At 50.5% G+C, this 21,342-nt stretch overlaps 9 protein-coding genes and 1 non-coding gene across 10 annotated transcripts; 6 read left to right on the top strand and 4 right to left on the bottom strand.

Moving 5' to 3' along the window:
* Window positions 1-441: 441 nt before the first annotated feature.
* Window positions 442-3,315, top strand: RhiXN_09284 (STE/STE11 kinase; the record flags this gene model as incomplete). Its single annotated transcript, XM_043329100.1, has 6 exons — window positions 442-759; window positions 809-926; window positions 975-1,321; window positions 1,380-1,546; window positions 1,597-2,923; window positions 2,974-3,315. The coding sequence occupies 6 exons, from the start codon at window positions 442-444 to the stop codon at window positions 3,313-3,315; spliced, it is 2,619 nt and encodes an 872-aa protein (XP_043180546.1).
* Window positions 3,316-3,744: 429 nt separating this feature from the next.
* RhiXN_12379 lies at window positions 3,745-3,826 on the bottom strand. Its single transcript has one exon. It is a non-coding gene; the product is annotated as a tRNA-Ser (tRNA).
* Window positions 3,827-4,228: 402 nt separating this feature from the next.
* On the bottom strand, window positions 4,229-5,218 carry RhiXN_09283 (uncharacterized protein; the record flags this gene model as incomplete). Its single annotated transcript, XM_043329099.1, has 1 exon — window positions 4,229-5,218. One exon carries the CDS (start codon window positions 5,216-5,218, stop codon window positions 4,229-4,231), a length of 990 nt encoding a protein of 329 aa, XP_043180545.1.
* A 420-nt stretch (window positions 5,219-5,638) lies between these two features.
* Window positions 5,639-7,190, top strand: RhiXN_09282 (Sensitive to high expression protein; the record flags this gene model as incomplete). The annotated part of the gene is made up of 5 exons (XM_043329098.1): window positions 5,639-5,694; window positions 5,745-5,976; window positions 6,031-6,334; window positions 6,405-6,726; window positions 6,938-7,190. The coding sequence occupies 5 exons, from the start codon at window positions 5,639-5,641 to the stop codon at window positions 7,188-7,190; spliced, it is 1,167 nt and encodes a 388-aa protein (XP_043180544.1).
* A 261-nt stretch (window positions 7,191-7,451) lies between these two features.
* RhiXN_09281 (She9/mdm33 family containing protein) lies at window positions 7,452-10,620 on the top strand (the record flags this gene model as incomplete). Its single annotated transcript, XM_043329097.1, has 8 exons — window positions 7,452-7,515; window positions 7,576-8,175; window positions 8,234-8,483; window positions 8,540-8,789; window positions 8,854-9,339; window positions 9,500-9,683; window positions 9,741-10,147; window positions 10,198-10,620. 8 exons carry the CDS (start codon window positions 7,452-7,454, stop codon window positions 10,618-10,620), a joined length of 2,664 nt encoding a protein of 887 aa, XP_043180543.1.
* A 167-nt stretch (window positions 10,621-10,787) lies between these two features.
* On the bottom strand, window positions 10,788-13,184 carry RhiXN_09280 (chromosome transmission fidelity protein 1; the record flags this gene model as incomplete). The annotated part of the gene is made up of 15 exons (XM_043329096.1): window positions 10,788-10,963; window positions 11,014-11,042; window positions 11,102-11,310; window positions 11,377-11,438; window positions 11,501-11,660; window positions 11,712-11,882; window positions 11,934-12,175; window positions 12,234-12,279; window positions 12,348-12,378; window positions 12,427-12,527; window positions 12,634-12,758; window positions 12,809-12,830; window positions 12,882-12,954; window positions 13,010-13,104; window positions 13,158-13,184. The coding sequence occupies 15 exons, from the start codon at window positions 13,182-13,184 to the stop codon at window positions 10,788-10,790; spliced, it is 1,569 nt and encodes a 522-aa protein (XP_043180542.1).
* A 94-nt stretch (window positions 13,185-13,278) lies between these two features.
* RhiXN_09279 (DNA repair helicase RAD3) lies at window positions 13,279-14,331 on the bottom strand (the record flags this gene model as incomplete). Its single annotated transcript, XM_043329095.1, has 6 exons — window positions 13,279-13,476; window positions 13,526-13,586; window positions 13,638-13,723; window positions 13,806-13,954; window positions 14,014-14,125; window positions 14,185-14,331. The coding sequence occupies 6 exons, from the start codon at window positions 14,329-14,331 to the stop codon at window positions 13,279-13,281; spliced, it is 753 nt and encodes a 250-aa protein (XP_043180541.1).
* Window positions 14,332-15,269: 938 nt separating this feature from the next.
* Window positions 15,270-16,330, top strand: RhiXN_09278 (methyltransferase domain protein; the record flags this gene model as incomplete). The annotated part of the gene is made up of 5 exons (XM_043329094.1): window positions 15,270-15,503; window positions 15,566-15,668; window positions 15,729-15,857; window positions 15,917-16,008; window positions 16,073-16,330. 5 exons carry the CDS (start codon window positions 15,270-15,272, stop codon window positions 16,328-16,330), a joined length of 816 nt encoding a protein of 271 aa, XP_043180540.1.
* A 459-nt stretch (window positions 16,331-16,789) lies between these two features.
* Window positions 16,790-18,440, top strand: RhiXN_09277 (uncharacterized protein; the record flags this gene model as incomplete). Its single annotated transcript, XM_043329093.1, has 4 exons — window positions 16,790-16,903; window positions 16,982-17,587; window positions 17,642-18,273; window positions 18,329-18,440. 4 exons carry the CDS (start codon window positions 16,790-16,792, stop codon window positions 18,438-18,440), a joined length of 1,464 nt encoding a protein of 487 aa, XP_043180539.1.
* A 1,059-nt stretch (window positions 18,441-19,499) lies between these two features.
* On the top strand, window positions 19,500-20,075 carry RhiXN_09276 (uncharacterized protein; the record flags this gene model as incomplete). Its single annotated transcript, XM_043329092.1, has 1 exon — window positions 19,500-20,075. One exon carries the CDS (start codon window positions 19,500-19,502, stop codon window positions 20,073-20,075), a length of 576 nt encoding a protein of 191 aa, XP_043180538.1.
* Between the last annotated feature and the right edge of the window lie 1,267 nt (window positions 20,076-21,342).

The following is a 21,342-nucleotide window of genomic DNA, read 5'->3' as shown; positions in this document are numbered from 1 at the left end:
CAAGAAGGAGTATAACCAAGCGCCACATACGCTTACTCTTGGAGTCACCATCAAAATCAGTTTCGTGCATCGGCCCTTTAGGGGTAATCTTTGCGAGACTATTGCTTATCAGCGGCAACACCTTGTACGGTAAATCCCGTTAGATGGTGCAAGCGAGTAATTTATCCACGAGGTCGACAGTTTCACAAACTGCTCACATTCAGGGTTGTTCGTTGAACCAATTAGTGGCGGAAATTTGTGGTAAACAAATAGTGATATGTCCCAAACACAGATCGTGGGTTCTTGACTAGAAGTCCCAGTTTACCTTGGCGCTAACATGTGGCTGTACACTCTTGACCAGAATGGGCGCTTAACTTCACCCCCGCCTCTTAACTTCGACAGCCGAGGTGTCGGAGATACTTTTTTCAGACTCATGATTGGAACCATCTGCGAGCTCCGACTATGAATCGACAGATTTTGCCAGATCCCAACACCTCGGTCACACAACAGTACAAGAAGCTTGAATGTGTTGGGAGAGGTGCATACGGATCGGTACACAAGGGTGTATTTGTTCCGACAGGCGAAGCTGTCGCGCTCAAGATAATCAACCTTGACGGGCAAGATGATGATGTGGAAGCAATACAAAAGGAGGTTGCGCTACTAAGCTCGCTACGGGGACCTGATAGTATCAACATTACGAGATACCATGGTTGCTGGTTGGAAGGACCTCATGTATGGATTGTGATGGACTATGCACAGGGTGGGAGTGTCAGGACATTGGTAAGCTGGAATTATTACTGTGTGGCGGGTGTACTAAGTACATGCCCAGGCTAAAGCCGCACCCAACAATTCAATAGAAGAGAAATTCATCAGCATTATCACACGCGAGGTGCTCCAGGGCTTGGCGTTTTTACACCGAAATAATGTTATCCATCGAGACCTTAAAGGTATGCATGGCACTGTTAGCCAAAGCGTAACTGATTCAGCTTGAGCAGCTGCGAACGTCTTGATATCCGACGGGCGAGTCATGCTCTGTGATTTTGGAGTCTCAGCCCTTCTCGCAACTCCACACTCAAAGCGCTCGACCTTTGTAGGAACACCTCAGTGGATGGCTCCCGAAGTTATCTTAGGACATCCATACGATACCAAGGCAGACATATGGGGATTAGGAATTACCCTCTATGAGATGGCGACTGGCGCACCACCTCACGCGGACCAAGACCATATGAGAGCGTTGATGCTCATCCCAAAACTCAAGCCACCAAAACTACCAGATGCAACTGATGCGAGTAAAGAAATGCGAGACTTCATGGCATTGTGTCTTCGAGAAACACCCGGCGATGTGAGTATATTCAACTCCTATAGAGCTGGACTCACTGAGCTTTATTTGACATTTTCAGCGGCTATCAGCTGAAGAGTTGTCCAAGAGTAAATGGATCAAATCGTCCAAAGGATCCGTTTCGATCTTAAAAGAACTTTTGGTACGATACGAATCTTGGACTAACAAAGGAGGTGTGCGGGCGAGTCTTACTAGTCCATTTGGGGCACTTGATCCCGACGAGGAACCGTGAGTTCAACGGTTATACGGTTTTTGGAGGATACCGACCGCATGTTCAGGCAGGATTATTCGCAACCACAATCATGGGAATTCGAGACAATCCGTGGCACAAACTATGCGGATGGTGGCGTCACACAAACAGGCTCGAGCCCGGAGCAGCCGGCCGTGGATCTTTCGGTACTTTCCAATCCTCCTCGGTCGCTCCGCATGCTTTTTGAGGATGCGTCTAACCCTGGAATGGATCCTTTCCGTATCAACCAACCCCGACCCAATCAAGGATTGCCTGCAGTATCGAGTAGCAGTACGATCAGTACTATCGCGAGTTTGGATAGCAACAGCAGTGGTGGCAACGATAGCAACGACACGATTTCCACGGACCCAAATCTAAGCTTTGGTAACAGTCACAGTGAAAACAACGGACAACATGTTCTTCCAATTCCATTCGACACACATCAAGATCTTCTGTCCATCCGTCGAGATTCGACCGACATACTCACTGCCCGACAAGCTAATTATGTCTTTCCTCGGTCCGCACCTTCTTTAATTGTGGATACAGTCAAACCACCTTCGACAGACCCGGCGCTTAGCAGTACTGAGTCTGATTCATCTGCCACTGCCAGTGGAGTCGGAACTACACGACGGGGAGTGCTCCATAAACAATCCTTCTCTGGCTCAAAAGGATTGCCCCGCTCTCCCCGCCCACTCACTGCTCCCGATTCGGGAACTGAATCCGCTTCGGACAAAACCCCCACCCCAGGAACCAATTCAAATAATGCTCCCCTGTCCCCACCTCGGATGTCCTATCGCGAGGTACGTGACAGCAAGGGCCTCGCGAACATTTCGATCCCTCCCGCTAGCGGATCCAACGTCGGAGTCCAACTCGCCGAATCTCCGGGTACGGCCAATAGCGAGGCCTCGGGCAAGGCACAGCGCAAGGGAGAAAGCTCTCATGGACAAGGTTCCGGCTCCGGTTCTAGTCTTCCCGGTACTAGTGGATTGAATTCATCCTCAAGTAGGCCCGGTCGAGAACGGCCTACACGGGTAAAGCGCAATGCGACAGTCGGGTCTCCCACTGAATTCAGATTTGGAGGTGCTCCTCCGGATGGTGGCCTTGTACCACCTAGCCATGGTGCTAGTCGTTCGTTGGACTCGCGGGGCGGCGTTGGGAATGGGTTTTCTGGCGGACAAAGTCTTGGTGGAGCTTCGGTTGCATTGAATGCTCGACCGAATGGACTAGCCCCTGCAAGGCCTGCGGTGCTGGGACGCCAGGCGTCAGCCATGGCAGTTATGGAGGGAGCTGGTAGGTCAGCGCTTGCCGTCCCTGGGCGAAGCAACACTGGACTTAGCCCGGCAGGCCCAGGTGCAATGCTAAAAGATTTGCTCAAGGTGGGAAGTCTATGCCCGGTTTTCCAACTGTTTACTTATCCATTATCCAGCTTTCACCCGTTCAGCCTGGGTCACTTGGTGCCGGAGCAGACATGTTGCCCCCATCGCCTGGTATAGGTACTGTGGCCATATCCCCGGTCACAAAAGTCTTCAGTCATTCACCAAGTGCATTGCAAATGAGTATTACTCCAAGCGACATAGGAAATAGTAGCCCCGTGAATGGGCGAGCGTACTCGCACTCCCAGTCCAACTCGTACTCGCATACGAACCAAACAACCCTGCATTCTTCCGCCAACGCTCTATTCCACCCTGATAACCCAGCACTACCTCCGTTGGACTTGGGAATGCTCCTTTCAGCCGAGATGTGCATGCCGAATTGGCTCGTACGGTAGATGGGCTGATGACTTGGCTCGGGGTCGTGGATGCTGGATTGGGAGAGGTCTTGGGTATCAGGGACGCGGATGAGTCCGAGGTTGGCGAAGGGCTTGGGTTTGAGTTGGATAGCGAGAGCTTGGTTGGGGCTTAGTTAAGAATATATAGGGATTTATGTTTGTGAGGTTTGTGATGTTTGGCAGTAGGCTTATTCGCGGACTGTGTACAAGTACTTAAGTATGGTGCCATCTGTAATTGTTATATAGCTTTTTACATAGTAATCGAGTACCTTCCATAGTCGTCGGCCCGCATGCATATGGAACAATGTCAAGATATTGATCAAGCGTGTGTCAATTACAGCAAAACGTGTATAGAAGTAGAATATACGATCATGGGTTTGTTTGAAAATGAGGGAGAGATTTTTTTTTTAAAAAAAAAGGACCGTAGAGCGACGACTGTAGGACTCGAACCTACGCCCTCAGAGAGGAATTGATTTCTAATCAATCGCAGTAACCACTTTGCTAAGCCGTCTTATCTCTATTCTTGGTAGACACTATATATCACCTCTGTGTTAGCTCTTAATTTATGCACTGTGCATTTTTTAAATCTTCTTACATGCACCTCAATTTGCCCAACTTAAGCCCTAGAGCAGTGTCAAGGATGTTAACCATGTCTAGTCATTACTATTAACTTATCTGTGTATAACGAATGTACAAATAAAATAATTGAAAGTCATGAAAGCCCAGGCACCGCTCGGTGTTTCAACCCTGCATGATCCTATTCCTCGAAGGCACCCGGATCCGGGGCGCAGGAGCTTTGTTGGCACACTCGACGAGTGCCCTGCTTCCGGCTCGCACAACAGCAGTGATTCCCTCAGTAACCCGGGCCCTATCGCTCTCAATCACATACTGTATCCACCTATATCGACCATAATCAAACCGGGTCGTCAAATAACCTCTCAAACTCGTGGCAGGCTTGTACGTACCTTGCGGCGAACTTATCAGGATGCCAGGTCAACAGACTGTCCTTGATTCTGGTCTTCATCGTTTCCCCCTCACGAAGCGGCGGACCAGAGAGCAAGAACGTAGCAACCTGGGTGTCGGTTATCATCCCGGGGGATGTGGGCGGGACAACAGTGGGCCACGGTAAATCCTCGAAACGCAGTACTTGGAGCTGTCCGCCAGTTGGGTCGGCGGTCGTAACGCGTTTCAGCAATCTCCACTGGGACTTGTACCGACTCCAGGCGATGAGCTCGGCCTTTTCTTCCGCTGACTGGGACTCGGAGCTGGCACGACGGGCGACTTGTTTGTGTTCTGCCTCGGCACGGTCTGCCCGTTCGCGCTCCCGCTCGATCTCTTCTTTTGCCTGCTCTAGTTCCGTTTTGGACCGTTTAAGCTCGTCATTGAGCTTCTCGATCTCCTTCTTGGCATCCCCGGTCTCTTTTCTCGCCCGTTCTGCTTCCCGCATAGCCTCCTGGGCGTCCTCTTTGGCCTTTGCAATCTCCCGACGCGCTTCCTCCAGTTCAGCCTGGACTCGGCCCAGCTCATCCCTCGTCGCACTAACAAAGGCTTCGTCCTTCTTCCTCGCATTCTCAAATTTGACCTCTTGCCATTCAATCTCCTGCTCCCGCTCCTCCATCATCTGGCGCCGAACACTCTTCACCCGCTCTTCCCACTTTCTATCCCTCTCCTTTCGGCGCTCTTTTTCTTCAGCGACCCGACGCATGAGCATGGTCTCGATCGTGTTTGGTCTATGGTCCGGATCGATCGAGTCCATGGCCATTTGCATCGCTATTTTCGCCATTCGGTCCGCTTGGGGCGATTCGGGCTCGACTTGACGGGCAAGGTCGACCATGCGACGGAGTATGTCCGTGAGGGGAGGCGTAGGTAGGTCGTGAGCATAAGCATGAGCATGGGCAGTCATCGCGAGGTCGTAAGAGAACTAAAATACAAGTTAAACACGGAAAGAGTGTGTGTGGTCGTAAAGTGGGCGGTCCGTGACCCTCTGGCGCTGGCGGGTTGAATTGACCCCCATGTCATGACAACAACAATATCAAATATACAGCGAATGATGGCTTTTTGATACGGGTCATTCATCGCAAGGAGTTGCATGATTCGCTCATTCTCCAGTCTAGAAAAGAAAATTATTCATCTCGTCTCCGTTTGATTACTTGATTAGGCACGATTCCGAACGAGATACGGTGACCGAGTTCAAATGAATTGGTCCTGCCTTAACCGGCCCCACCCCACCATCCTCCCACTTGGGACACAAATTGGATGACATAATCGACCCGAGGGTGTGATTGGCTGCATTTTGTCCTGTTTTGATTTCGTGTTTTCGGAAATGCTTGCTGCTCGCCGCCGACTTTACCGTCCGCTGCGGATCACACCTGGGTTCATGTGACGCCTCGTACTTTGCGATATTCGACTGGTCGACACGGCGGTTCGAGTGTGGGTGGACCGGGAAGAGGGGGTGGAGGTGGGCAAGGGACTTTGAAGCCTGAGAAAACGCAGGTAGAGGCGGATAAGATCGTCAAGGAGTATTTGGACTCGATCAAGCCCGAGTCTGACGCGCCATCTAGAGGTGAATCGACCAAGCCTGTAGACGCAGCAGCACCGCCCAAGCTTGAAATCCCTACTCCAAAAGAGGTCTCCAAGTCGGATTCTCCCACTCCCAAACCGGTCCTCAAATCACTGCCTTGCCCCTGCCTCGTCATCTAAAATGTACCGGCCAAGGCTACAGTAACAGCAGTGACGCCCCAAACCGAGACTCCAAAACCAGTCCCCCAGACCGACTCTTCCATCTCTCAAAAACCCAATGACCTATCTCAACCACCACCACCCCAACTCTCTGAAAAGCTATCGTCCGATGCTAAAAAGGCCGGGCAGAGCCTAGCCATGTGGAAAGATGCCACGCTCAGTCTGTTACGATCGCGAGGAGCCGAGGCGGCCACACAGCTCAACGCGCTCGGTGGGAAATTGAACAAGGTCACGGGCTACGACGAGATCGAGGCACTAAAGCGTAAAGTCGTCGAACGAGGTTAGCCCCTGTCTCTCGGATTATCTTCCCTTCTCCTGTCTCATCAATAACCACACCCCCCCCCCACTAGAGGAAACGATCTCCGCACTCCGAGCGTCGGCGCGCAAGGCAAAAGTAGACTACGCCGATGCCGTCTCGACCCGCGCAAACCGCCAACGCCAGGTGAACGATCTCCTCCAGCGGAAATCGACATGGACCGACGGGGACGTGATCGCGTTTACGAAACTGGTGCGGGAAGACCATGCGAGTGCCGCGGCCGAGCTCGAAGCGAAAGCCAACCTCGAACGGGCCGAAGCCGCGGTCGACGCCGAGTTTGGCCGGCTCATGCGCGCGATCTTGGATCGGTACCATGAAGAACAGGTGTGGAGTGACAAGATCAGGAGTGTGAGCACGTACGGAGTTTGGCGGCGCTCGTGGCGAATATGTGGTGTTTGTGTTGGCGATTGTGGTGGTTGAGCCGTGGAAGAGGAAACGGCTGGCGCAACGTTTGAGAATCGGATTACGGAGATGTCGGAGGAGACGCGGAAGCTGGTGAGGGCGGGATGAAGGGATTGGAGGAGCATTTTGAGAAGCAGGAGGGAGTGTTGGTTGCGTTGGCCGAAGTTGCAAAGGGCCTATTCCTGTCGACAACAAGGAAGAGCAGTTGCCGCCGGTAGAGCCCGTGCTTCCCAAAGAAACGCAGGCGATACGGCCGTTGCCACCGCTCGTTCAGGCTGAGCTTCTGGACAAAGCCAAAGCCCTGATCGACTCGCTGGCCCCTTCGACGGACCGAGATTATGCACTGATGGCCATAGGAGGACTAGGAGGACTAATAACAAGCGGCGCTGTATTACTATTCCGGTCTTCGGCGCGGTAACATATATACATTCATATTAGTCTCATTTGTGTTTTATGAGGGATATGTTAAGATGGAGTGAAATTAGGGGCGGTCTTTGTGGGAGAGAAAATAGAAGGGCATTGAATAGCCAAGCGAGGTAACTTGACTGGCGCAATCATTTGACTTGTCTCATTTATCGTCAATCGGACGCAAGCGAGTCCAGACTGGGGGGAGATTGGTTCGCGGACCAATTAGTTGGATTCTTGTACCTGGCCTGATCTCCACCACCACTCGCTCGCTATGTACAAGCCCCCGGGACAAAAGCAAGAGCCGACAGAGCCGATATCGATTTCATGTCGATTTGGTGAGTCTATTTCGCATATAGAGCAGGGCTAGAAGATAGGCAAGTCTAATCAGCTGCTAGTGCCAACCGATCAGTGGCTACGAACGCACGTCGATCCGCATTGGACGATTTCCGAACTCAAGAGACACTTGCTTGCACGATGCGTTGGGGGAGTGCCCCTCGTGCCTGGGTTGGGCCTTGGAACCCCTGGACCCCGGTTGCTTGTCCCTTCGCCATCGGGTCATATTACATTATCCTCCCTCGTTAGACAGTCCAATACTGCTCCAATCAAAACTGGTGGCCGACCGAGCACTGCTCCCCATGCACTCCTCGATGACAAGCGCAAGCCACGTCTATCACTCAAGGTTGTTCCTAGTCTGCCTCGGCCCGTCACGACTGGTCCTCCTCGTGCGGTCACCATCCATCCCCCCACACCAGGTATACACGGAGTCCCATCTACAGGCATTCTTGGACAGCAGTCCGGCCCATCCGTTTACTTTTCACCGCGGAACCCAGTATCCTCTCCAGAGCTCTCTCCACCCAGCTTCACCCCTGGGCCAACACTCGACGATGAAGCATCCCCTCCGAGCCCGAATATCCAACTGGAGACCATGTCCATCTCATCCCGCTCGACTGTCGCCCTGGATACTCCCAGCCCCAGTCCCATACCACCAGTCCCACGTTTAGCGCGGGCGCCTCTCCCCCCAGTCGTCCATTCAGTCCCACCTCGTTGCCTCAGCCTCCCGAGTCCCACCGTTGTTTACGCCCAGCTCGGAACATTCCATGTTATTCTCCGAGTTCGCTTCCACCACGCCGTCGGCCACAGCCGCCCCTCCGTCACCCTATGCCGTTCGACCGCCCACCAACATACGCTCGCCCCCTCCGCCTTCGACAGCCCGTTCGCCCCCACTGTCGTCATCTCTGACTTCGCGATACGAAGCCTCACTATCAAACCCCGATTCCTCGATTCTTGAATCAGACATGGCGCTGTCTCGGACCCACTCGCCCCTCCTCTCTCTTGCCGAATTCATGCAAGAGCCTGAAGCCGAGCCGGACCCGCCATTGAAAAGCCCCAGCCCCCCGCCGCAAGCCCCGGCATTTTCCCATCGGCCCACGGAATGACCTACCCGTATGACATCATGGCTGCCCACGCGATCGCCCGGAAACGATCTGCAAGCAAGGAAAAATATAGTCTGGAGGAAGAGTTTCGGCTCGTCAGTTTTGCCCAAGGGTGTATTCTCGATGAACACTGCACCGTGGCCGATTTGCGGATTCGGCCTGGGGAATTGTTCGAGGTTCGTTAGGGTTTTATGAGTGATGGACCCTGTTTATTAACTGCCTCTCCCTCCGTCCCATCAGATCCAGAGGAAGAACGCGATAGTTCATTTGGGGAGATCGACATACACGCAGCCATTCTTCGAGGCTCCGATTTACGTTATCAAACGCACTGTGTCCACCAGTAGCCAACAGCGCCCCCAAACGTCACACTCCCAGCATCATCACTACCAGCCTAGACCGCACCAACACCATATCCAGCCGGTGCGGGACTACTCGTCCAGCCACCGAGCGCCACCCGTCCCATCCATCCAGACGGCCGATTCCGGGTTCACCCCTCTGCTCTTACCGACCTCGCCGATCGAGTCCATTTCGACCGGCAGCTCGAGCACGCGCGTGCGCTCCCGAACTGTTACCGCGCGGGACCGCGACCCGTATGACGCGCTGGACGCAGATTTGGAGGACGGACACGAGTATCCCGAATTCGACATGAGTGGGTTGGATGGCGTCGGAGGTGGCACGCCCTTGCCGACGGGTGGAAGCGGGGGTGCGTCTGGTGGGGTGATGGCGGTGTGAGACTCCCCGAGGAGAAGATCGAGTGGAAGTCACGCTGGTTGGTTTTACGTGAGGGAAAATTCTCTATTTCAAGATCAAAAGAGGTAATAGTGAGAAAGTATTTATAGTTTGTTGTGTTTGCTTACTTCTTTTTCTTTTTTTTTTTTGTTTGTAGAAACAGAACCAACCGATGCTCGTTTGGCCGCTTTCGACGCTCTTGTCTGCTCAGCAGTTGCCTGCGGTGCCTCATATTGGTTCCCTCCCACGGAACTACATCAAAATACATTTTACTGGACCGTCGCGTAAAGACCGTGGGGAGCGAGACGGAGGAATAGGAATCAGGATGATGGACGGTGCAGGTGTGTAGGGTCCACGGCCCAGTCTATATGCATTCATAACTGATCAAGCGTACTCAGTCCATGTCCACCTCCTTCGAGTCCTTCTCCGCGTAATCAATAACCCAGGATCACACGGATGGCTTCCTACCGACACGCCCATTATAGCTCCAGCACCCCTATCATCGCAGTACCCCGAATGGCGCCAATACATTATTCAACGCGCATGGCTAGCTGGGCGAGGCGCGTCGATCATGCGCGGGTCCGCCGTCACCGGACCATGGATGCGCCCTCCATGGGTAGCCTGGACCGACAAGGAAGCCGAAAGCTTCACCAAACTGCCCACGAGTGACTCTGAAGACGACTCTGAAGACGACTACGAGGACCAAGCGCTTTTGTTCCAGACTCGCGACTCGGACTCGGAAATCGAGTGGGACACCGAACCCTGGCGCGCCTGGGAATCCGAAAATGTGTTTGGAAACTGGAACGTGAGCACGAATTCGTGGCTTCGTCTTGGGTCGAGGATGGAGATGGGTAGGCCGAGAAGTCGGTCCCTTGCCACACCGCCAGCCCAGCAACCCCAACAACCACAACAACAATCACAGCATCAGCAAGGTACACATCCGGCTCAAGAGACGATGCTTTCGCCCGTTTCGACGTCTCTGAGCTTTCAGCTACGACTTCGCCGAATACGAGGCGCGCGAGGTCGTCCACGATCGCTGGGCCCGACTCTCCCGGGAACTCGGGATCTCCCCAGGCGTGGGCTCGGACTGGGGCCGGAATCGAGACTGTGCTTAGGACCCCGGCTTCGAGCGAGACGATGAGCACTGTCGGTAGTCGGCGCCCGTCGAACCAGACTCGGCGTTCCTGGCGAGAGACGGGGTTCGGCGACGAGTCTGGAGATGCAGAGGGCGATGCCGAGTCGGAGGGCCGTGACGACTCCTGGTCAAGTCAACTCTAGTATAAATTTGCATAAATTGGAATACCGATGAACAAGGAGACATACATATCACTTGTATCTAATGGAGACCGGATTTGTACTTTAAAGAGGATTATCATTATATATTTTTGAAAATGAGGTGTCGTATGTAACAAATACAGAACAACAAAGCTTGATCATTTTTCTTGTTACTTTTTGCTACGGAAAAACTCTCCTAGGTTTTTCATCGCTTCGCCAAATTTGTCCGTAACTTCCAAGTCGGTCCCAATCCACCCTGGCAGCTTGCTCCTTATTCGTGGCGTTCCATAACGTTGGTCGATGAAAACAATTGCCGCCCAGTCTCCTCGATGACGAATAGCACGCCCTAACATATCGTTTTAACAAACGGCATAGCTTCGAGGTCGAAGAACTTACCTATAGACTGGTTCGTAGCGCGCATACATCTTCAAAATCCAACACCAGGCTTCAGTGTCCCAGTTCACCCGAATTAGTAACAACTCACAAGTTTTCATACAGCTCTTTACCCGCATCTACCCCTGAGCTGCTAGCATGTTCACGGACATACTTCATTCGAGCCTGGAGCTCCGCCGAACCTAGATTTGCAAACGGAAGACCAACGATCGCTACTGCTCGAGCGAGACCGTCGGAGAAATTGAGTCCTTCGGAGAGTTTTGCACCGACTACGGCAAAGAGGATTGCGCCTGTGAGGCCCTGGATGTATGCGTGTGCGTATGTGAGCTAGGTTTGAGTCTGATAGATGGGACGATTGGGTGTTACCTCTGTGGGGCTACTGGCTGTGGCTGAAAACTCCCTGAGAACGCTCTCTACGTCCCCATTCTCTTGAGGCTCGTAGAAGATCTGGATTGTGCTTGAGAAATTGTGCTTTAGAGTGAGGATCGACTAGCCTTTTTCTTCTTACTCAATCTCTCCAAAATCTTATTCTCGCCCTTGCCCCATGCAGTCTTCACGAGGGACAGGAATGCATACGAGGGAAGAAACACGACAAACCCGTTTGGTACAAGGTTTGTGAGATTCAACACTGTCTGACCCAGCTCCACGATCTAAAGACACATGAAGATGAAAAAGCATATCCCAAAAAGGAACAGACATACCAACTCTTCGTCACCTCGCGCACCAAACTTGAATTCGAGAGTCTTACCACGCGGACCTTTGCCAAGCACGATCGTCCTGATGTTCGATTTAGGAACCACGTGTCCACACGAATAAACAACGAGCCGGTCAGAAGGGAGGTAAGAGAACAACTGCGTGTGAAAATCTCCGATCTGGGTATGCGTTAGTTGTTCCGCATCAGATTGATAACGGACGGCAATTACCGGACTCATCGTCCCTCCAGCGAGAACAACGCTCCTTGCTTTCTCGACGACTTCTCGGAAGTGAGATGATGGGTTCAAAGTTGGTATTTGAGCTGGACGGTTTCTGCCTGGGCTGCCTGTTTTGTTCAGAAAGATTCGGCCGTCTTCATCTGGGTTGGCCAGGGCTAGTAAGAGCGATTCGATCGCGTGCAATGGAGGCGTCACACCCTTGCGTCGGGCATTAGCTGCGCGTTTTGATGGGTCTATACCTCAGAGAGTTGAAGTTAATATTGCCTAACCGATTAGGACTACGGATTGTACCTGATGCGGCTGCAGCGTCCGCAAGCTTATCGCTGTACCCACTGATCTACGAGCATGCGTTATTTGTCAACATCAAGGGATAAAGTAATAGACCAATCAAACACATGTGCACACCTTGCGAGCAATCTTGCTCTCCCTTAGGTACCTACGATGTGTTCATTTTAGTTCGCCCATCGAAATATCATAGACTTACTTTTCGATTTCCAGGGGGTTGATATTTTCAGCATGAGCGCCAAGCATACGAATGAATTCGGCAACACCAAACACTCTTCTTGAGGAGGCCTTTTCTTTCCACTCGACAAGTCAGACTTAGCGTTTCATTAGCATCCTCGTTACCATTTGCCCATGCTTCAGTGAATTTTTGCAGGGCAGCAACAATACACTAAGCGTGTAAGATGACAACGTGTTTAGTCTTAAGCCGGTTGCGGAACTTGGAGCGGTAGAGATCCACTTGAGTTTTTGACACCCGTAGGATGGTACTTGACACTGGAAGTGTATGAACTGCCAAGATTGTATCTATCAAGTCTAGGTGCCCGATTAGCCAATATAGATCGTGATATATTCGCGATGCTTACTGTGAGCTTCATCGACTATGACCTATTGGCATAGTGTGAGACTGAATATACCACAGAGATAGCATATACGTACAACGTGATCGGTCAAATCGATCCCGAGTGCCTCTCGAGCGCGTTTTTGCAGCAAAGGTTGTATGGGAGCGTAACTAACTAAGTTGAATATAAGCGATTCCCGCTCATGTGCATCTTTGGTGAGATTACCTCTGCCTGTTTAATCGCTCTTCGAGTACCATAATAAGGACAGGTAGCGGTTTGGCGCCCAGACCCTCGAGATCTTCTATATCTTTCGGGGAGGACTAGCTATTATTTAGCATATATATAGGAACGGGAAGGTATATGGATCACTGACAAGTATATGGTCCCTCATATCCATCATTTTGCCTCTTCATCTGGTGGTGGCAGGTAGGTACATCTTTTACCATCCTTTTCTGTGGGAAGTTACTAAGACAAGGTCTTGGATTTTAGAGGAACTAAGAGGTACCAGAGGCTAAGGCGCGGCACGCCTCGTCGATGTCCGCTCCATATTTGCCTTTCTTCACATCGTCATTTATGCAAAGGTTTTTACGGGACCCTAGCGGGACGGTGCGGGCATTGGGTTGATAATGGGTTTTTCTCAGCTCCCCGAGAAATTGAGAAAGTTGTGTATGCGTCCGTGATGCATAGTAAATCTAGCCAATACTTTAGCTAGGTAAAAGTTGCTTAAAATGAAAAATTCACCTTGGTACACGTTGGCTCTTCTGGCTCAGTGTCATCGTCCTTCCGTCGCGAGGCTTCTAGTCTAATTTCATGAATCAGAAGCGCTCGTCTGATTCAGATAGACTGTACCCACTTTTTCATCAACGCACGGACAGCCGGGCTAATGTTATCCTCTTCGTCGACGCATCGCCATCCGGCAAGAAAGCATTGTCGTTCTCGCTATGGTCAGGCTCTTCATCGGCTACCTTCTACTGATAGACCAGGTTATTATTTTGATAAGCCCAAATGTATGAGTCTTAACCATTCGCTTCCTGAGACGTCCCCTCTCTTGTTGCCGTATTTTCTCTTCTCGGAGTCTTGCAGCCTGCAGCCTTTCCTCTAGGTCCGCCTCTGCCTGTTCTAGTTCTCTCTTATGTTTGTCTAACATTTGGCGGCTAACCCACCCCGGTTCTGCTCAAGTAATGAAATACGGATAGGTCCGATATCTACGGAGTTTGGAATTCTCCTACCGTCGTCGCTTTGAATGCTGAGTTTTAGGTCCTCAAGCTCTCCTCTGATCGCTCTTTGCTTGTTGTCCCGAAGCCAAGTCATAGCGCCGCATAATAAACTCAGCGATTTACCCTAGTTGACAGCCAGGATAAGATAAGAACATTCATTGAAACAATTCGGAATCGACAGACTGTACCCGTTGGCGATTCAAGGACTGCTATTTTGCGATCTTCAAGAGCGGTATACAGGCTTTTCATGAGTTCAAGTTGGATATCATAGGGTTGAAACGGAAACGCAGGAAAAGACTCGGGAGTTGGGAGATGCAACGAGTCTGTCATAGTGGCGCAATGTTAGAAGTATCAATCTGGTGGTCTGCACTAGCGAAGAAGTAGCCAAGCAAGTTAGTTGCGTGTGATCAGCTTAGTCTAGTCTTTGCGCAACACAATGCTAAAAAGGTTAGCTTTGGCTCGAGATAATGATCGCGTAAGTCCCTGATTCGAAGACTCAAGTACAATTATGGTGGATACGATGAAGAAATAGACGTACACGCGTGTCTCACGTGATTCCTACTTCGAGCCACACGATTCCTACGAAGACCGAAAATATTTGCGAGCCCATACACCATAAATCATATACGCTTGCCATGGTCAAGAGGTCTCTAGTACCACATATGACCACGTCGACTGTTTTGGGTAGCCTATCACTGTCAAATGCTTCTAGAGTAGAACGGGCACTGCTAACTGACAACTGGAGATCCCCTGGATTCTTTCGGTTCCCTAGAAGGCGTGAGTGAAACAGAAGCATGAAACCGATCCAAAGCGGCCTAAAAATAGCGTAAAATATATGAAAAGAGAATCGGAGTCCTCCGTCTCAAGGTGCAAAAAGGTGTTTTGTCTGGTATCTGATTTCGGCGAGCAACAAATGCCTACGCATACGCCCGGAGCTACTAGTTAAGCCTACATACTTGTGAAAACAGCAAATGAGACAGTTCTTTTCCCTTACCACTGCTCTTCACATGAAGTACATGAAGCCCACTTTGTCAATCCTATTCAAGTTTAAATTACGAGCTGAAACCGATATACCTCCTACAAGAATGCGGCAATTGAGTATGACAGAAGTTCGGCTGGCTGTCTGCAAGGACATGTGACGAATTCCATTTCAGCTGCTGCTTCATGAATAAGAGGACAAATGGAGAAACACCCATCGTTTCTCATATAAAAGCCTCTTTGCTTACCTTCGACTAAATCACTTTCTTCGACTTGCTTACTCCTCAGCTATGGTCCGACTTGTCGTCACACCCCCACCCACCTGGTCTCCCACGCTTTACAACAACTACGTTGACTTTGTGTACTCAGACGTTAGTACTGGGCCGCTGTTTGAATTAGTCTCACTTCAGCCTGGAGAACGAGTCGCGGATATGGGCTGTGGGACAGGAGAGTTGACTCTACGGCTTCAACAGCTGGTTGGGGAGCAAGGATTAGTTCTAGGAGTGGATTACAGCGAAGAAATGGTAAATCTACATCTCGTTGCGTTTCTCGCACATTGTATGCTAATCTTTCGTCGCACCAAAAGCTCGAAGTAGCTAAAGCAAACGGCGTAAAGAACTTGGCCTGCTGTGACCTGCAGGATTTCGTCTTGCCTAATAGGCTTAAACTCCTATCCGGAACCTTTGACGGTACGCATACCCTTGTTTGGTCTGATATATGACGGGTTTAATACTCAACCCTCCCATCAGCTGTTTTCACCAATTCTGCGCTTCATTGGTGCAGCCGAGATCCTCGAGGGCCGGTGAGAGCCGCCAAATCTCTCCTTAAACCTGGAGGACGGTTTGTTGGGGAGTTCTGTGGATATATGACGGGACTAGGTATGAAAATCGAATGAAATTTGATGGGTCGCTCATCCAGCTTGTGTAATGTGGAACAGGGATACGAAGCGCTTTCTCACATGTACTAAAGCAACGAGGAATACAACTTCCCAATCCGTGGTTCCTTCCGCAGCCAGCACAATATGCAAAGGTATGTTGTTTATGGTTGTGAAAGTGGAGTATTCCAGGTATAATGAAGCTGACGATCAATATAGATACTCGAATCAGAAGGATTCGTAGTTGAACATGTCTCGCTGAATCCGCGTGTCCTTCCGCTTTCCGGGTCCTTGATAGGTTTCCTCCGCGCGGTTTATCGAATAGGATTGCTGAAAGATATGAGTGATGAAGAAGCGGATCAAATTATGCATGAAGTCAGCGATATTTGCCAGGTAGATCAGAAAGATAGTGACGGTGTTTGGTACAATATGCATGTTACTCTGAGGTTCAGAGCTATCGCCCCATCGACTGTGTAAAATCTTATTCTTCTGTAATTTGTTCCTAATTAGTAGCTTAGCCGGTTCTATTATTAATATTGAATAGACTGTATTTGGGAAGTTCACCTGGTCATAGAGCGCGATGCAAGTGTACAATAGTAAGAAATGGTACTTGCGTGCAAACCTTAAACTGAAAGAATAATTCCCTCAAAGATAGGGAGCCTAATAAGTTTCATTTTGTGAAGAAAAACCATTGAGTATACGGTACCCGTTTCCGGACAAATATGTCTCTCATAGTCATGCGTTTCTATAAATTAGTTATCTCGACCATGTCATTTACTTATCCACGTGACTTAGGGGCTAAGTCGAACCTAAGTGGATGTTTGACGCTGACCATACCGACTCCACGCCAATTGCGATTTTAGCCTTACCTCAATTCTGTCAGCTTGCCTCGTTGATCCTCTCGCTCCGACCCGGAAATAGTATCGGTGGGACGCCATGTCCTCGAAATCGTTCGGCCGACCTAAACATGGACGCAAGTCTACAGGAGATGACGATGTGAGCCCAGGCAAGGATCGTAGTAGCAAACGTAGAAAGACTGCTCACAGGGACGTACGTGATTTAGGTTTTTGCCGATTTTTGGAGACTGAAACTATGTGCTAATTGACGCTTCTGCTCCGGTTTATCTAGGATGGAATTGCGGGCGTATATGCGAAAAAGCTTCAAGAGGCCGAGTCCGCGTTGAAGAGAGATATGCAAGCGATGGAAGCTGAACTGGCGAAAGAGGAAGCGATTTATGCTGCGGCGATGGAACGTATTGTTAGCGTTCGACGAGAGTCTGCAATTTGGCGTGGGGAAAGGATGGCCCAATGGGATACAACACGGCGCGAGCTCATGGCCCAGCAACAAGATGCCGAACTTGCGGCCGAGCTTGCGCGAGTACGAATGAAACAGCCTCAGCCAACACGACCCGTTGACAGACAGGCGCGAGTCCGGGAACGCTTGAAGAAGCGAACCGCAGAGCTGAAACAAGCCGAGGCCGAGCGCGCTGCAAAACAACAGCCTGAGATCATTGTGGAAGATGGTATCTGCTACATCAGTGACCTCGATGACGAATTCATGGAGGCCCTGGATGGTGATACTCCAGTGGGCTCGGACTCGGATGATCGAGATAGCTTGGCATCTGCCGACTCTATCTCCGATGACGACTTGGACAGAAATATCCCCATGTCCCCCATTGGTGAAAACATCGAGGTCGAGCAAGGGGACGAGTCGGACGACGACCTTGAAGTGGACGTAAGCGTCTTGGTTCGAGAGCCAATTATGATTCGCTTACTCTATCTTACTTAGGGGTTAAGCAATCACTCCGATTACGTTACAGACGACGCAAGTCACGCACCTACCAGTTCTACTCTTGATCGTGAAGCCTCTGAGAGGCGAGCGCGCGAGCAGGCTGAGCTCCTTGAACGTCAAGCTCGTGCTCGTGCCGAGGTCGAACATGCGGAAGCGGAGCGTGCTAGGCTTCGTCGTGAGAGGGAGCTGCGAATCAAGCAGGAAGAAGCTAGGCGCGAGCAACAGGAGCGGGCACGAAGGGAACAGCAAGAAAGGTCTAGACAGGAACAACAAGAACGGGCTCGACAAGATTATGAGCAGCAACAGAGGCGGGCGGCCGAAGCGCACCGCCGATCCCAGCCGCGCCGCTCCTTGGATCCCAACAGTGATGCAGCGGCTTGGGCTCGATACACCGCTCAGTGGAACAAGCTTCAAAGTATGGGTGTGCCCGGCAAGAAAAACAGCGATGCCATTTTATTCTTTTCCAATATCCCTTGGCCGACCGTTCGTGCGCCCCGTGGGCCAGACGATATTACCAAGGAGGCGGTTGCTTCTCTCGTTTTGTCCTCATCCCATAGCTACGACAAGACCGCCAAGGCGAGATTGAGGGAACTCCTGCTGCTCTGGCATCCCGACAAGTTTGTGGGGCGGTATGTTTCTTTTTTCGTACTACTCTCAGCTATATTTATATCTTACGGCTCTTAGGTGGATGTGCTATGTTGTCCCGGCCGACCAACCAGATGTAACCGAGGGCGTGATGGCCGTTGCACGTATTGCCAATGAATTGATGGCGGAACGCAATTTACGACTAGTCTGATTCACGACCCGAACATATTTATCATTGGATCACTCGCATCAATACCACAACGTTCAAAGTTTGTACGCTGTCTTACCTTGCTTTCGACTTGCGGTTACGTTGAGTAACTTTTTGTATCGTATGCGTCCTATTGTTGTTATATCTGAACTATGGATTAATAGCATCCCCAAATGGGAGACTTTGCCGCCAATCTCGGATAGATCCTTGTTTTTCTCGTTTTATTGTGTGGGTATGCGGGATCTACGGTAACTGACCAATACAGTTTACCTGTAATGCGGACCTCATAGCCTCGGGTTTCATGCAATACTATTCGTATTTTGTTCGCAAGGTGATATCGTGCTCATTACTAAAACCTATGTGGGTCAATTATCGGTGGAGCTTGTAGGGAGTGGTTTAAAGAGTCAGTGATCTGTCTAACTACATGATCTGGGAGCTAATTTAAGTCAATTGCCTATTTGACCTGACTGCCCAATGTTTCCTACAGACAACCGGGGTCGTATTTAAGAATTGCCCGTACGAGAAGAGGAGACTGAACTGAATTTCTTAACATTTTTCAGCCAGCAATGACCAGTCGATTTATGAATATGGAGGCCACAGTCAGCGAGCAAAGTTAAGTCCATTTACGGTCGGGGTCACGTGTATATTTCACAAGTCTCCAGACTTAATTAGGCTTCAACATAACTAAAGGTAAGACCCCAGATCTACCCACAGACATGTTATCAAGGCTTGAAGACGCGACATGACTTATGATACCATTTCACATAACTGGGATGGTTGAGGTCAGTCCTTGCGAGCTCGCAGCTTGTCCTCAGGTAAGGAGATACACAACACAGGTTTTTCTTTACTTCATGGACTTCGGGGGCCTTGTTGACAGCTGTAGTCAACTATTTGGACAACCCAACCCCGTCTATAATAATGGCAGAGCTACCACTGAATCGCTCCTACTCCTCTTCTTGACCTCGACCACGAAGGTGCTCGGGAGGCCTGGTTCATACTCATAGTTCTCATAAAACGTTCTCTAGTGCTTGACCAGCTGTTCTCGATCAGAGGCCCTGAAACATGCCTGCATTTAGTCGACAAGAGCAACACCGGATGCGCCAAGAACGTGAGCACCTGGAAGCTCAAAAGCGCAAAGCAGAACGCATACAAGCCCACGAACGTCGTATGAGGAAACAGGCCGAAGACGCTGCACGTGCTAAAGCCGACCGTGCCCGACGTCATCAAGAGCGAGTGGCAGATGAGACTAGGAGGCGCCGAGAAAAGGACGCTCGTTATCCCCGCTCGAGTAGCGCGCAGTCGAACTATGCCGAGTATGACTACTCTTATGGCGCACATAACCAGCAACAGTTTCAGCACGACTCATCCACGTCCGCCACTGCAACACGTGACGCCATTCGTCGGTACACAGCCGGTCTGGGGCGGATGAACCGAGTGGCTGTGGCCTGTGATGAGCAACTATCCTTTACCGACATCCCATGGCCGACGCTGTACCCCATCTGTGGGACGTATGGAATATCAAAAGAGTCGGTCAGGCACATTGTACTATCCGAATTATTGTATCCCTGGAAGGATCGCCGAGGCCGCCTGCTTGCTTTTCTGCGCTACTGGCACCCGGACAAATTTGTCGGGAGGTAAAATTATCTCTGTGCTCTACATGGGACGCATTCTAAATCCAAGTGTGTGTAGGTGGATGCAGCATATACGCGAATCCGATCGCGCGGCTGTCTATGAAGGTGTTACAATGGTTGCTGGCATAGCCAACGACTTATTATTCGAACATAGATGATATAATTATCTCACAAATGCTTGGGCTTGATGAATCAATATGTACTTACTTATTCGCTTTGCTTGTCGCTGTTTTGAATACATGCCATTGCTGTATTAGGGTAGGGTGACCACCGACTACTCTTGTAAAGGCGCCCAGCGCCATGAAACACTTGTCCGACAAATACGGTTCTCCGAATCTGGCTTATCGCGTCAACTGTGATGGCAGTGTCACATGTTTGCAATTTATTTATTTTTTTGATTCATATTTTAAGGAGCTACATGCGAAACAAGGCAAACCGCTCACAAGACCGAGGCAAACTACGCTAAGAGAAAACAGAGAGAAAGGGAGAGAAGGGAAACAGAAGCAAGGCGGGCACGACAAGCGAGGTAGTAAGCACGGGGAGGCCGTAAAGACCTGGTACAGGGGCGTGATAAGCGGCGTGTCATAAGGACGGGGGTGGGGCGGCCGTAGGGGCGTATGGAGCGGTCGTATGGAGCGTATGGACGTGGGCGTAAGGCCCTACATAGGCTGAGCGGTTGCCGGCGGATCACATGTTTGCAAGATAACAGTACTCCCGTCGAGGGATGAATGACTAACTCCTGTTCAACCGTCGTGCCTAAACTCGGCTAATTATTTGCACAATATGTAGGTATGTTAATATTGGGTCCATCCAGAGACTTTTTGTGCTTTACACCTCGGAATATCGGACCGGGCGTGCTCGAATCTCGAATAGACTGATATATGGATCTCGGGAAGCTTTGAGCCACATCGAAGGCTCGGGGATCATAATCAACGTTTCTCACCTAGTACACTTCGTAGTGCCCTGTATAATAAACGAGGTCAAGCATTACCCTTAGGAAGATGATATGAGTGATCTGGACTGGACATTCATCGTAATCAGCATTAACCCCTCTGACCCTTGACATGCTATACTTGCAAAGTACGGTCATATTTGGGCTGGCTCGTTGGATCATGAGCTCATCCTTGGAGGACACAAAGGGGCTAATTTTCCTCGCTTCGGTTATTAGGCTTCAGCCACAAGATAGCATCAGCGGCCAGGCTTATATTAAGATTACGAGAGTTACAGTAGCCGACCACAGTATCCTCTTCCCTTCTGTACACTTCCTCGTTTGA

Source organism: Rhizoctonia solani, chromosome 5 (assembly GCF_016906535.1).
Source record: "Rhizoctonia solani chromosome 5, complete sequence".
Lineage (NCBI taxonomy): Eukaryota > Fungi > Basidiomycota > Agaricomycetes > Cantharellales > Ceratobasidiaceae > Rhizoctonia > Rhizoctonia solani.
Note: the sequence above shows the minus strand (reverse complement) of the source record. Positions and strands in the feature narration are given on the sequence as shown.